A 14856-nucleotide genomic window follows, 5' to 3' on the forward strand; every position below is an offset into this window, starting at 1 on the left:
GAAGAACCGGGGAAGGTCTTTCCACCTTCCAGCCTGCGCATTGGATTTTTTAGGTGAGACACAGTGTGCGCGGAACTGAGCCCACCCTTTAATCCTGAGGTTCATCTGCCGGGGCCAAGCACGCTTGGACGGTGGCAGTGAGGTCCTCAGGACGTAGATGGATTGCCTTACAGGGCTAACGAGCTCCATACGAGCTCCATCTGCCCGGGGAGGGGCCCCGACCGGGAATCGAACCCAGGTCTCTGCAGTGATAGTGCAGTGTCATTTCCCCTAGACCACCGGGGGCTCCCTGTACAGTTTATATGCAGAAGGTGTAACTGCAGACAAAGCGAGTACAGCGTTACCAATTATCCCTTTCATCAGGCTAGATAATAAAGCACTAGATTGTACGCAAAAATAAACAGTGGTAGAATCCTGTAGGACCAGAAAAATCTAGAGAAAAAACCAAAGTGAACGATAAAAGAAATAAATCTCAACTAGGACCTCCAAAAGTCAGATTTTTTAAAAAATAAATTAGGATTGGCATCCTTTGGACTAAAATGTTAAGAAGAGACTTTAACTTTGATATTTAATTTATTCTTTTTAATCACAGCAAAGATCTGCACCAAATATATCTTCATTAAAAGAACATCATAACTTCAGACAGCGTAATTAAAGAACTCCTGTTTCTAAGAATGTATGTCTATTTTAAAAGCAATAGTCTTGCTCATCTAGGCAGTCTTGAAATCCAAGGAGAGGACAAAAAGGCTAAAATACTCATCATATAGTACCTCTTGTATCTGGATTTATCCATGAAGTTGCACAGTGAATTTTTAATGGACAGCCATTGAAAACCTTTGAAAAGCAAGCACCCATCTGTAGAAGTGAAAACAATTAAATATTGAAAAATTAAAATATTACATTTCCAGTAGGATTATTTTTACGTCAAGTAGTAACAAAGGTTAAGAGTTGCCAAGTGGGAAATAATCTCATCCATAAAACAGAGGACAACTACGTAAATACACTGCCCAGCACACATGTAGGAGGGTGGTGAAGGCAGAAACAAATGGTCAAGAAACGGAAAGACTGGCTCTTCTGATCATAGTGCTGGTTAAAAGCACTACACAGATATTACAATAAAATTCTAGTTTGCTTTATTCTTCAAAGGTGCACAAGGGTATCTGCAACACTTACTTCCAGCCCTAGGGCATCTATGAATCCTATCTTCAGAAGTTTTGAATCCTAGAGCTGCACAGCATAAACTTGGAGCTATATGCAGTTCCTGGGAGAGATCAGCTCCTCACATGACTATGTACCTAAGTACTAGTGTGACATTAGTCATTTAACTATCACTCACTTTTTTAAAGCAGCAAGCAAACAAAAAACCTTCAATATTCACCCCAATAGCACAACACTAAGGGTGATTTCTAAAATACCATACAGTGGCTTAGCATTTCTAAGTGATACTGGATTTTATAATTAAAAAAAAAATACCACAAACATTCAAAAAATGTACTCTGTCAGTTTAGTAAGAAAACACATCCTGCTTCCCACATGCATTGAGATATGACTCAGCAATACTCACGTGTACTTTAGGCGTAGGAGGAAGGCCATTACTAATTGGTTTCTAGAAAATAAAATTTAAAAGTATGTTTACACTCACATGCACACTAAGCATGAACATGTACATTCTCTCCCCGTGTGACCTCATAACAAACATAGAAGTAAAAAATTTTTTTAGAATGTTGTCAAAAAGTACTGGAAAAAATAATTAAGCATAATTACATTTATAAAAATGTAAATATAACTGTATTTATAAAAATAAAAAGCCAATACTTACATCTACATAAGAAATAGATACAAACGCTCCCTGCAGATTTTTAAGACAACAGAGTTGTGTTATATGTTTCTACACTACACTAACGGAAGGCACTGAGCACCTACTGAGAAATTCCATTGTGCCCAATGCCATAGGTACTAGACCTGAAAACCTTGGCTGAGCTTTGGCTATAGTCCCATTTGTAAGCACAAGGTTAGTCTAAAGACCCCCCTTTCCAAACTGACACTTCCATAATTCTGTACGAGTTTGCCGACCGTGTGTCTCTAATAACCACACACCACAAACCAGCAGCATCATTTTCTTTCATTAAAATCATCACTATGATTCCCTAATAACTCCTCATGGAATGTCTGCATAACCTTATGCAGCACTTTCACATAATGATGGTACCTGTAGGAATACCATATCCAGTACTGTGGAGTTAAACAATATTGCAGCAGTTGCTCAAATGTTCAATATTAGAGCATTACATTTTACCAATTAGCACTATATGCATTTTCCTGTACCAGTATCAATTTCTCCTAGCAAAAACATGCTTCGCAAGAAATGTATTTGACAGGTAACGTGGTAAACTTCAAACACACAATTTCAGATGTTGAGTTCAAAGCCGTTCAGGTAATCCTACGTTCCAAAGTACTGCCAGTATTACTGCCATTTCCTTTAAACAAAACAAAGACCTAGACAACATTTCTGGTCTACTTCCTCTTCATTTCTCACAAGAAAAGTTACATTTCTAGCCTCACCTTTAGAAGAAGCCCCCAAAGAAGGCAGTTTCATGTTACATTTAATCTATTCTAACTACAGATGTCCCACTCTCTCATCTCACATTCCCACTTTTGCTTTTGCACCATGGAGTGACCACTCTGGAAGCCATTTTCTGACTTGAGGGAGAACCTCACTTGAAAAAGGAGAAAGGTACACAGGAAAGGGACCCTTTCCTCAGTTCACAGCTGGTTCAGGTTACCCAGGGTGTTAAGACTGCATTCTCTCCATGAGCACAACTTCAGATGAGTACACGTAGCTCAAGTCTGATCCTAAACTCAAGCCACTAAACCCTGAAACCTGGAGCTGCAGAGGCCAGCAGGCAAAGGGCTTGCCTATCCAGCCTTCAAGCTACATTTTCATCATCTTTTTCCCCCTAAATACCAAAAAGCCTGTATGCCTACACCTAGGATAAGATGAGGGCTCATTGGGGAACAACCCTAATTCAGCTCCTTTCCCAGGGCCAGCCAAATCTCCCAGCAAGCTGTCAGGAAGCAGCATATTCCATTCCCTCACTTCCTTGTTTGCTTTAATAGTCACTGCTCAGTACAATGCATCACATGTCTCTCACAGGGTCTCGCTCTCATTACACTTCTGAGGTCTGCAAAGGAGCAAGTAAATCGTATATATCCGTGATAATGTTAGTTTCTAAGGAAATTGAAACACCAACTCAAAATTCAGCCGAGGACTTTATCACAACCAGACAATCTAAGAAACTGTGCTTTGATTCCAAACAAACAAGATGCCATTCAGCATAATTTTAATACTAAAGAGCATGGTTGCTCCTTTTTCTTGTACATGTAAAACAGTCAGTCAAGACAACTTTAAAAGAACACCTTAAATACCTACCAGTATTTCCTTCTTTTCTTTCCTTAAAAAATTAGTGTCGCTAGCTTCATTCTGTGGCGATTCCTCTCTTTCACCATTTAATTGTACAGAAGTGACTCCATTACCTAGAAAGATTCATTTTTAAAAACGTGTTCTTCTACCTTCACCTCAAAGAGCAATCTAGCCTAAGAACAATTTTAAAAGGTCAGCATTTCCATTTAAGTGAGAACATGTACTATATACAATACAGTACAAAACACCCCTAATTTATTTCTGAAGCATGCATGTTTTTCCATGTGCACATATAACCGTCTATCGAGCCACATTCAACCTCAGTCCATGACTTTTGGTAATTATTACAACTCCAGTGGGAGCATAGAAAGGGATGCAGCCACAGTTATGAGGAAAAATGTATTGAACATACCCAAGGAAAAACTTGCCAATAGCTAACACTTCAATTATTGATTCCTTACAAACAGCCCTGAAGCATTTCTGAGCACTAGATGTTTAAGCATTAGAGTCAAATCTTTAACACGTCAGCTGCAGTACTGAGTATGAAGCAAGGAAAAGCTGGCAAGGTATCAATTAAAAGTCAGACATTAAGCTTGCTTAAGAGAACCCAGTCCAAGACAATTCTCAAAGCACTGGACTAACAAAAGCATAAAATGAACAGCCTGAGCAGACAGTAAACAAACACAATTACCTCCTATACTACCCAACCCAGTTCATTACATACAAAAGCAAACTTTGAAGGCAGAATTCTGTTCTTGACATGTCAAATGACAACAGTTGACACACTGAACCTGAACCCTACACATACACTTTATTTAACAATCCTGATACTCTGCATTATAGCCTGTTGCTTAGGAAAGCAATCGTGTCACCAAAGGCATCAGCAGGAATCATGTCAGTGACTTTGGTAGAAGGTACATTTAACCTTCTTGAGAGGTAAAACATGCTTTCTTCATGCATTTTGGCTTTCATGCACTTTCTGTCACTTGCCTACTACAGAAAAATTACCTCAGTATGTTCTAATGTGTGCACAGTGTGAGAAGGCAGAAATAAAAATCACATTAGATTATGTAAGAAATACTTGTATACTTCTTAGGGTCACTCTTATTACCTAAAGGATTAGATTTCTGGGGAGGTAGTCGAGGAGGTGGTGGTCTGGGTGGAACGTGAGATGTAGATTTTGCCGGACTCTCCGATGTTGGGCATCTCTTGATTGTCCCTTGGTTTTCGTTTTCAGAAGAATAAGTTTCTTGGAGGATAAAGATGGATTTAGGCTGAAAGAGACATTTATTATTACTACTAATAAAAACACAATGAAGAAAGATTCAAAAGCATCCATGCTACTTCTCAATGAGTAAAAAACCCCATATGCAATATTTGGATCCTGAAACTTTCACAAGTGAAGAGCTATCAATAAAGTAATCTACATATTCTGCATTTATTTACTTAAAGTGTCCTTATCTTTTGGGCAATAAAATCCCCCTCACTTACCTTTGGTGGTAAAGGAGGTGGCACTTTAGGTTTCATAGTAGCACTATAAAGAGAAGAAACAGAACAGATTGCTACCCTCCTTGAACCTTGTCTTGCAGTCTGCAAGACGATACAGGGTTTTATAAATGCCATACAAATAAGCCCCATTAAGTTGTCAACAGCACCATTATATCCAAATAACTGCATCACAAATACTTCCAAACACTTTGTTACACCACAGATACTATATGAAAACAAGTGTCACAGATCCCCCCTAGAGAGAAGAGTGTCATGAACTGATTTGCTGAAGACGCACATACTGTACAAAACGAAGTAGGGAGATACACAGCAGGCCTGATATTTACTCTGTTGAGAGGAAAAAGATTTAGGGTATCAGTGAGCTTTTCTAAAGGGACACCTGTAGGTATGCATGGCAAAGGGGACTTACAAGAAAACTGATGAATACCACCCTTTGAAAAATTTATACTGATGACTTAAACAGTCTGAAAGTAAAATTCCTCTGCATTGGACAGCTACCTCAGTGGCTGGGTTCTTTGTTTTTGTTTTTTCCATGAGTTTCTTTTTTCACAGAAGTCTTGGGAAAGGCAACTTTTTAACACAAGAACAATTCAATGGGCTGGCCCAAGAGTACAAGATATCAGCAGAAATCAAGAAAGCTGAAGCATGAGGAGCATTCTTGCTCTGCCGGTTCTGTAGCTTAAAAAATATGTTGCATTAAAAAACCAAAAAAAATCAATTACGTCCCAAAACTTTGTATGTTTTTAAAAGCTCTTATACTGTCCTATTTCCTAATATTTTTGGAACTGAAAATTATTTCCATTAAATAAATTAGGAATACAGCTGTGAAAACTTGACACTCTTGCACAGTATTTTCCTTATTTTTAAATAATGTTTCAAAGTTTTGGAAAAATACCCAAGTAGTAAAATATCTGTTTGTATGTTTACAGGTCAACAACTTGTCTGCTTTGCTACATTCTTTTCAGGAGTTTCTGTCCTGGCATCTTATCTGTTGCTTATATTTCAGAGAAGCTTGAAGGGGACTTCTGACTTCAGCAGCTGTGGTGCTAGAAATTATCTCCACTATGAGACCGAGTTTAAGTCCTTAGTCATGTGTGTCCAAGCTCCATTTATATTTTCTTTCATATTCTTCCTCTGCATTTCAGACAGCCATTACAATGTTACTGGGCAGCCAAGCAAACAGAAAAGCCAACAATTTGGCGTAAATGTGACAGATGTTTGCACAAAGGACCACGTGTCCTTGTTTCAACAATAGGGTTTAGGTGCAGTTTGTCGCTGCTGATCATGCAGGGCAGCGTCCCAATAATTTCTGCTTTCCCAGTTTCCATAACCAGGAAATTCAAGCATCAGCAGCCTTGCTGTGCATGAGAGAAAAAGAAATACCAAAAGAAACAAAATTATTAAACGAAGAGAGGTAACTTTATATTGTTCTGTGAAGCATGTGGATTCACTGCTGCTGCAAATCACCCAGTTTCATTCAGTGGGATCTGTTTGGACTGGAGGTGTACAGTGGTTTCATCGTTTTTGCTCTGGATCTGAATGAAGAAGTGACTGATGTCACATGTGCTCTTCCAAGCACAACTCCATCTCACAGAACACAGATCAAAAAAAAAGCCTTGAATCTTCAGTGGGTTCCAGAGGAAGATACCTGTGATCAAGCTGATGAACCAACAATTCCAGCAGAGCTTTGGGCTCAAGCAGATACCAAGCTAAGGGCACAGACGCAGAATCTGTCTGCTCCAAGGCTCATGCGTTCAAGCTTTTACTCCTGTGCTTACCCATGGTCAGGCCCTCTCCGCAGTGCAAGAGTAGCTGGGAAGAAATATGTGAAGAAACAAAAAACACCAGGACTTTTTTGGAAGACTACTGGTGACTACCCTTAGGGTCAGATGAATTGGAACCTCTCCAGAAGCTATCAGGTTCTTCCTTGTTTAATGTAAAAAAAAAAAAAAAATCCACAGAAAGATGACAGAGACATAAGCACCTCAAGTCAATGCTGTTTGAAAGTTCTGATGGAACTCATGTAATAAACAAGAGTTCTGAAGCACTGGGCAGTGCTAGCACTTCAAGACAGCAGGGATCAAAAAGGTTCAAGCCCCGGAACATTACTGAGGTTGATGATACTGACTGCAAACCAAGCAAGAAGTCAGGGGGAAAAAAGAAATGCTAACCAAAACCAAACAGACACAAAGCTGTGCACAAAAAAAACCAGCCAGGTATTAGTATGGATGGAGTAACCAAGCTGAGCTGGCTCACAGCAGCAAGGCTATCCAGAGCACCTTCACTGGAAGCCATCAGAGTGACGCTGGCAGGATGGAGCTACAGGGGACTGTTACAGCCTGCACTGGAGGAAGCCTGAGTTGCCATGGGCAAGGTCTATCCAGCTATGAGCAAAGCAGGTTTCTCAGCTTCACCCAAATGCTGCAGAGCAAATCATGAGTAGCATCATCAACTTCTTCCTCTCAAAGACAAGACACAAGAGATTCCTATTATTGATGAATTATGTAATCAACCAGGCCTTTAAACAACTGCTTAATGATGAAATATGAAGAATTTCTTCAGGAACCAGTATGGGAATAAAGTCTACTAAAAACCAACTGATTTTTTTTTTTTGGTATAAATATTACTTGTGTCAAACAGCAAATATACTTGTGTTTTGAAAAACTGATTATTAAACCATGCAAATTTACTGTACTCATCACCAGACATCAGACACTATCAGTACCTTTACCCATTTTGAAGGGGGCTGTCCCACATGCTCAGTATGTGATAAAAAACACTGCTTTTGTTATAAAAGAACAGCAGTGAAATAACTCAAGGCAAAAAAAAGACAGTGTAATTTGGTTCTCTGTAAGAGAGAGATGCCAGCAATAGATAACACATGTTTTAAAGGTTTCTGGTATGAAGCAACAGCTTTCAAAATTATCCATTAACAGAAAGCAAACAAAAATTCCATCTCAATGCCACCTTTCTTTTTGGTCTTTAGATCAGATTCATTTAGGAATGTAAATCTACACACACTGGTTGTGCTTTTTTAAATTGTTTCAGCTCTCATCTATAAATCAAATAGAGCCCAAGAATAGTTATACCACTGGAATTTAATATGAGCTTAATTAATTTAACACATGCCTTTGCAGTCCCATAACCTCGCTCTCTCTGTGGTGAGGGAGTCAGCTCTATTCCAAAAAATCAAGCACCCATAAAAGCATCCTCCTAGCTGAGAACACGGACAGAACAAACACAAACTAGAGAAGACTTATGGAAACAGTTTACGTACTTTTTATGAGCCTTACACAGTTATTGGTTCTAGAAAAGACACCAGGACTCAGGTTGAATTACTGGTTGAACATAATGATGCCAAGATTTTGTTCAATAATATAAGGTAAAAGGAAACCTGTATCAAACAAGACTCCCCCCTTCCCCAATTTATAGTAAGTTTATCAACAGAAAAAGAAAGCTTCTGGTGATGTAACCTAGGAACAACATTAAAAGCTTATTTTTAAAAATGTCACAGAATAAGGAATCCTGAGTTATTATAGAACACGATTCAACTTATTTTTTTTTCAAATGCTCACCTATTCGAGGATCTAATTCTATTTATTTTTAAAACAGACTTACTGTTTAGAATCATCATCTGCATCATCATCATCTTCTAAATGTGCCACATGTCCCCTAAGAAAATGAATAAATATTACGGGTTGCGTGAGTTGTATTAAAATTACCTTGACTGCTGTGAAAAGGCTACTACCTCTTGTACAGAATTTTATTGTCTTTTTTTTTTTAACTATTATTATTCTTTAGAGCAATACTGCAATCCAGACAACTAAGCCTCTCTCATAACCTCTCAGCAAGTACAGGGACAAACAAGAACTAGTTGTGACAGACAAAGAAAAAAATCAATGCACAAATTACTTTTGAAACACACAAGAGAGGAAAACAACAACAAAAAAAAGAATAGAATTACCGCTGATGCAGTTCTTCTTCAACTGATTTTAAGAGACTCCTTCAGCATTAAATAAGAACAAGAACAGAGTTTAATTGTGGTACACAAATGCAATTATCAGAAGCCAGAACAAAAGGTCTTATGATTCTATCAATAAATAATCTAAAGCATGTTATTTCAGTGGCTTTCAGAACATACATCAAGCACCCACGTACAAATGAACACAGCTGCAATTTTTGTTTCATTTATTTTTATACAACATGCTTTCACACGTGTCTATTAATGTATTGCTTTTAAGTGCAGTGGTCTTTTTTCCTTGTACTGTAAACCACTCTCCTTGCATTGTAAAACTTAGCTTGATCCAATTGAAAACAAATCCACACTCTCCAAGAAAATTGTAATCTTAAAAAAAAAAAAAATTAATCAGACTCCCAAGGATTAAACTACTGTTGGAATAAACTCATTCTTCCCCAGTTCAATTTTGTAACATTCTGAACTTCATTTCTGTGTCTTTGAAAGGACAGACAGGGAAGAATCACAGGCAGAACACAGGAATAAGAAACAACAGGATTTTGGAAGATACCAGTATTCATATTTTCCTCAATTAAAGACTGTGCAAAAATATCATGTTCTATGCTTAGATTTTCTGCATTTTTAACATGATTTAATTTGAAAATCACAGCTAGGCATCCTGATTCTGACATGCATAAATGCAATTAAGAAATTGGGTGGAAAGGAAAAATTACACTGAAAATTATTTCATATGATTAATGTATCACGATTATTAAATGTACAAATGTAAAGTGGAAAGACTTGCTAAGAAAGGTTTTATTTTCTAAAGCATTTATAACTGCATGTTCCCAGTGCCCTACAAGATGAAGAAGGGCATAAAGCAATGTCAAAGAAGAGCACTGGTAGTTCCCAGGTGGGGTAAAATTGTGGTCTGTGGGACTTATCACCTAGAACATTTTGAAAACAAGCAGACCAAGATAACAGCTCTTAAAAGGAATCTTAACCACCATAGAGACAACACAGCCTTCAATACTGAAAAATGCTGCAATTCTATATCATTAGAGTTACTACTATTGTAGAAATAAATAGTGATTTTGGAATTGTAATTGATAGAAACAAGCTTGACTTATTTTACTATGTTTCAGCTAATGTGTTAAACACACATTTGTGATTTTTTTTTATTAAGATAGTCTTGAATTAATTAAAGACAGAAAATGCTGTTGCTTACTCACTTATTTGCACCCAAAAAGTAGCCGCACTGAGGACCATGACCATATTCTAGCTGCAGATCCTAAAAATGTAAGAGAATGAATCTTTAGGATGAGCAGGTGAGCATCAAACACACACCCTGAGTCATGCTGTTGTTATCCCCTCTGCCACACCTGAGGTACCAAACCAGCTTATTTCTCTGCCTTTCCTGACCCTTAATACCACTCTCAGGCCCACTGCACTCAAAAATCTCCTCTCTGCCAGGTTGCTGCATCTCCAACTCCTTTTAAAACTCTGAACTTAGCCTCTTCCTTGCAGACACAGAGATCCTTTGCTAAAATAAAGTCAGCTGCAGAAAAGTAAATAAAATAACAACAAAAATAATACAAAAATGGAAAAGAAACACCAAAAAAAAGTACTAAGGACTTTGCGATCTACCAGACTCTGTAGAGAACCCTACTACCCCTCACTGGTACGTTGTAGTAGTCATTTCAGATGGGGAGTAGTTCTGGCAGGGAGCCTAAAATCCCTTTAGCACACAGGGACATTAAAAAAATAAGCAAAGAGGACAAGAAACGTTCTTATAGCTCTGGTTATAACAATACGTGTACGCTTTAAGAACACCTTTTGTATTGAAAAGAAAAATACAGTATTAACGAAGTCAAACACTCCAGCAATCATGGAGTATAGGCTACAAAGAAGATGTGGCAATAGGATTCCAACTCTGTCATTAAGTAAACACTATGACAACATACAAATTTAATGCATTAAGGGAATACAGGGACCCCACTGAAACACGATCAAACCTGCACCTGCCAGGAGGATACTGCTGTAATTAGAGGGTGTTTTTCTCTTCAGGTGGATCTCAACAGGAAAAACCTGAGCATAAATTTGCTCCCAAGATACTGAGTGTATTCACCAGGAGAAACAAATTACCCCTCACCTAAATTAGTGATAAATGCAGCTACACTGTTCCTTCCCAGAAAACATTTTAAAGATCTCCCAACATCTTCTGTTGAACTGCAACTCAAATCAAAATATGCCATCCCTCATCACGATGCCCAGATATTCAAGCTTTAAGAGCAATAAATTCAGATTAGACGGGGCTGATCTCTCAGGGCATTTTTAAAAATCAGAGGAAAAGTCTCACACTAGATTTTCCAGCGTTCCAAGCTGATGAAGCAGAAACCACCGCAGCCCTCAGTTCCAGGCTGAAGGGTAACCACTTCAATACAAAGCTATGGACATTGTTTTCTGCTTGGCAAGGAATTTCAGGTTGTTTACTGCACTCTCGATACTGCTCTGTAAAGCTAAGTAGTAGTTTCCACATGGATGTGTCTACCACAGCTGTAAGTAGCATTTGACTGCTACAGTAACTTTACATATTTTCCCCAAACAAGTGAGATATTGTGGGGAAAACACTCTGTAAATGATGTAAAAGAATATATAGATCAGAAGGTTGAATAAAAATTGCAAAGGCACGCCTGATGCTGGCATTTCCTGAACCATGGAGAGACTGACTTTTTAATCTCTTTATCAATTTTATTACACCTCTTCGTTCTAGAATTAAATGATCTCCCAAACCCACCAAACTCTCTCCACTTCTATGGATCTGACTCAGAAGGGTTGCCCAACCTTCCCTCTAGACATCATCTGTCAGGGGATTTAGGAAGAGAGGCCTTACAAGTGGCCATGCCAATGGGGAGGAAGGTGTCAGGCCTCAGCCATGGGTATCTTTGATCCCTTTTGCTATCTTAATCTTCCTTCTCCACAGTTTGACCATCCTCCTATGCCTTGGTTTTTAACTCCTCCTGCTCCTTGCTCCAAACAAGTTCAACAAGTCTCCTTCCCTCAACAAAGGCCATCCCAGGCCCTCCACAGTTTCAGTCTCTTCATCAAGCCCAATCTCTGTCTCCTTATACCCAGGTAATTCCCTTTCTTTTGCTGCTCTTCACCACCAGCTGATGGACTACAATCCACCACAAAGAAACAGATTTAACTTCCTTTACTTGGAGTACTTATACTATTTCTCTGCAATCTCAAACCCTTCCCTCAGTAAACACAGGTATTTTGAGGATTTGGGCTTTAGAGCAGGAAATAACAAGACCGGAAACAGAAGACATCACCAGACTCACAAGCAAGGAGGTTAAACAGGTTGTGTGAGCCTATGTGAGAGGATGCCAGAACAAAGACTAGGAAGCTGTTGAGAAAAATAACCCCAGATCAGTATAATGAAATCTGATATTTTTCACTTCGAAGAGAAAAGCCTGGAATGTTGCAAAATCACATTATTCAGAAGTGAGAAACAAAGATGTTATGCTGGACAGAGCCCAAATATCTGTCCACTTTAATTTACACACTGTGCAAGGTATGGCTATGAATACACTGTACAGCAGTGACAGGGAAATTAATAAATGAAAATAAATAAACCCACATAAAACATAAGGAGCCTTCCTCTGTCACCAGACTTCTTAAGCATAACCAGAATTTTCTTTATCAAAAATGACATCTGCCAGAATTACTTATGTTTTAGTGCTTTTAAAGGGTAAAAGCTTTGTTTTGATTCAGTTCACTGTTGTGTAAGATTTATCTGACTATGGTTTTAACTGGATATGTGGAATTTTTCCAGAGCCCTTTAAATATTGCTGACTTTCCCTCCAACTGTGGGGTGAAGTACACCACTGCCAGGGAAACTCCTCCTTTTGCACTCTTGATAGATAAATACTGAGAGCTAGAAAGCTTTTAAAAAGTTAAATACGTTTTTCTTCTATCTTCTATTTCAAATACATCCAGAAGTTACAACTTTATAAACTTTCTAGCTACATATTTGATATGAAAACATTGATAAATGCTGCATGTATCCTGCAAAGCCTCCAGTGAGCTGTTACACTTAATCATCCAATATAACTGGAGTTTTTTAAAGCCACACATAAAGACACGAAATCTTATCAGTTGTGGATTCCCACTGGAAAGAACAGATTAGTGTTAGTTCCTAAATGATGCAAAGTTACCCAACAACTTTATCAATCTACACTAATATTATCATTTAACTTACATATAATGCTGATTAGTTAATTAAAATTCTTTTTAGATCAGACAACATTGACACAGAATAAATCTGGGTGACTAGACAGATATATTCCAATAGAATCTTGAGATATACAGCCGGCAGAAATGAGAAGAGGTCAATAATCCGTGTACTGACTCAAAGATGCAACTCCAGATTATTCTGCACTCGGCCTCAGGTTACCAACAACTCATGTCACAGAGTATTCTGAGTTGGAAGGGACCCACACGGATCACTGAGTCCAACTCTTGAAGTGAATGGCCCCTATGGGGATCAAACCCAAAGCCTTTGTGTTATTAGCACCAGGCTCTAACCAGCTGAGCTAATCTCAGGGTCTCTCATCTGTGTACGAGACAAAGTGTGCTATTTGCTGGCAGTAACTGCTTTGAAAAAGAAGGTAACACAGGGAATTATTACCAGTTCTTCTCAATAGTTTAAGTAACACTAAAGGAAGTTGTCATGGAGAAAGACAAATCAGATAAATTACATGTGCAAAGTAATCAATGACTAAAAACAGTATACAGATTTCCTCAAAGCAAAGATAAAGCAAAGGGCATTCTATGAAACAAATTCCCCAGGAGTGCTCAAATCTGCAAAATCTTAAATTTTAAAAATCTGCTATATTTTCTGCAGAATTTCATGGTAAGTTAATTGTTAATGCACCTTTAACAGTTACGTTCCTACTTTGTTGTGTAGGGCTGAGCTGTACTGGAAATCTATTTTTAGGTGTTCAGGCCTCCATAAACAAAACTGAATGTATACAGCCACCCAGCAATTCACAGTTACTTCCCACATTTGCTATTCTTGAAATCCAGTGAGAAACAAGACCATTTGAAATGACAAAATCAAGACTTTACATCTACAAAATGCTGCGGAAGTAACTCTGAATTTCAAAGAACACAAATCACCTTCCGACTACTAACATATCAAATGGGAAGGCACACACATATCCCTTTCCCAGTAAAATGATTAAGAAATTCCTATCACATTGCTTCATCAAAGAAGAAGTTAATTTTTAAAAGAACCTAATATTACCTAACGCATATGCTGTATTTTTAATGCCTTTATTTCAATAAAAAGTGCATCCTGGAACTTCTTTGGTTTTCTTAACACCTCAGAAACAGCAAGTTGTATGTATATTTTTTTAAACACACTAAATATAATTCTTTCCTGGTTACTGATGGAGGTTTTACTGTGCATTACTGCACCCTCTTCCCTCGTATTCCGAGACTGTGAATGTCCCCTTGGCACAAACAACACTATTTCACACCCATGGAATGGACCATTACTATCTTAACTCGCTGTGGTAACTCCTTCATGCAACAGGCACTTGCACACAGCATTTTTAAGCTGCCTCCTAGCAATAAAATTGAGCATCTGATTTTCTCAATTACTTTTGCCAAGGCAGAAAATACCCAAAACAGACAGGGAAGGAAAAAAAAGAGCAAAAACCATTGGTACTTTTCTCCCCACTTCCACTTATTCTCTTCTGATCCTAAGGACCACATGCCATTTCATTACTTAAAGCCAAACAAAATATGAAGAGACTCTCCAAAATTCCACACTGATAGTTGCAATATGTTTTTACAGCTACATTAGCTAACTAGGATAGGAGTTTTCGTGGCTTGTAGTAAAGAAAAAACAAAGGTATGCACGTGTGAGGAGAAAAATTATTTAAATTGAAGAAAAATTCTC

At 38.1% G+C, this 14856-nt stretch overlaps 1 protein-coding gene and 1 non-coding gene across 2 annotated transcripts in view; both read right to left on the reverse strand.

Moving 5' to 3' along the window:
• LOC114072300 (mitogen-activated protein kinase kinase kinase kinase 3-like) overlaps positions 1 to 10368 on the reverse strand; it is an 11999-nt gene extending 1631 nt beyond the window's left edge. Inside the window, exons 1-8 of the mRNA XM_027910214.1 lie at positions 10282 to 10368; positions 10118 to 10176; positions 8549 to 8602; positions 4913 to 4955; positions 4533 to 4695; positions 3431 to 3534; positions 1565 to 1606; positions 771 to 855 (exon numbers count right to left, since the gene is read on the reverse strand). Of these exons, the coding sequence (XP_027766015.1) occupies positions 771 to 855; positions 1565 to 1606; positions 3431 to 3534; positions 4533 to 4695; positions 4913 to 4955; positions 8549 to 8602; positions 10118 to 10176; positions 10282 to 10368 (637 nt within the window). The remainder of the gene's footprint in view (positions 1 to 770; positions 856 to 1564; positions 1607 to 3430; positions 3535 to 4532; positions 4696 to 4912; positions 4956 to 8548; positions 8603 to 10117; positions 10177 to 10281) is intronic.
• Positions 214 to 285, reverse strand: TRNAD-AUC. Its single transcript has one exon. It is a non-coding gene; the product is annotated as a tRNA-Asp (tRNA).
• Positions 10369 to 14856: the final 4488 nt, after the last annotated feature.

This window comes from Empidonax traillii, unplaced genomic scaffold (genome assembly GCF_003031625.1).
Source record: "Empidonax traillii isolate 1590-97213 ecotype Southwest subspecies unplaced genomic scaffold, ASM303162v1 scaffold2948:size16860, whole genome shotgun sequence".
Lineage (NCBI taxonomy): Eukaryota > Metazoa > Chordata > Aves > Passeriformes > Tyrannidae > Empidonax > Empidonax traillii.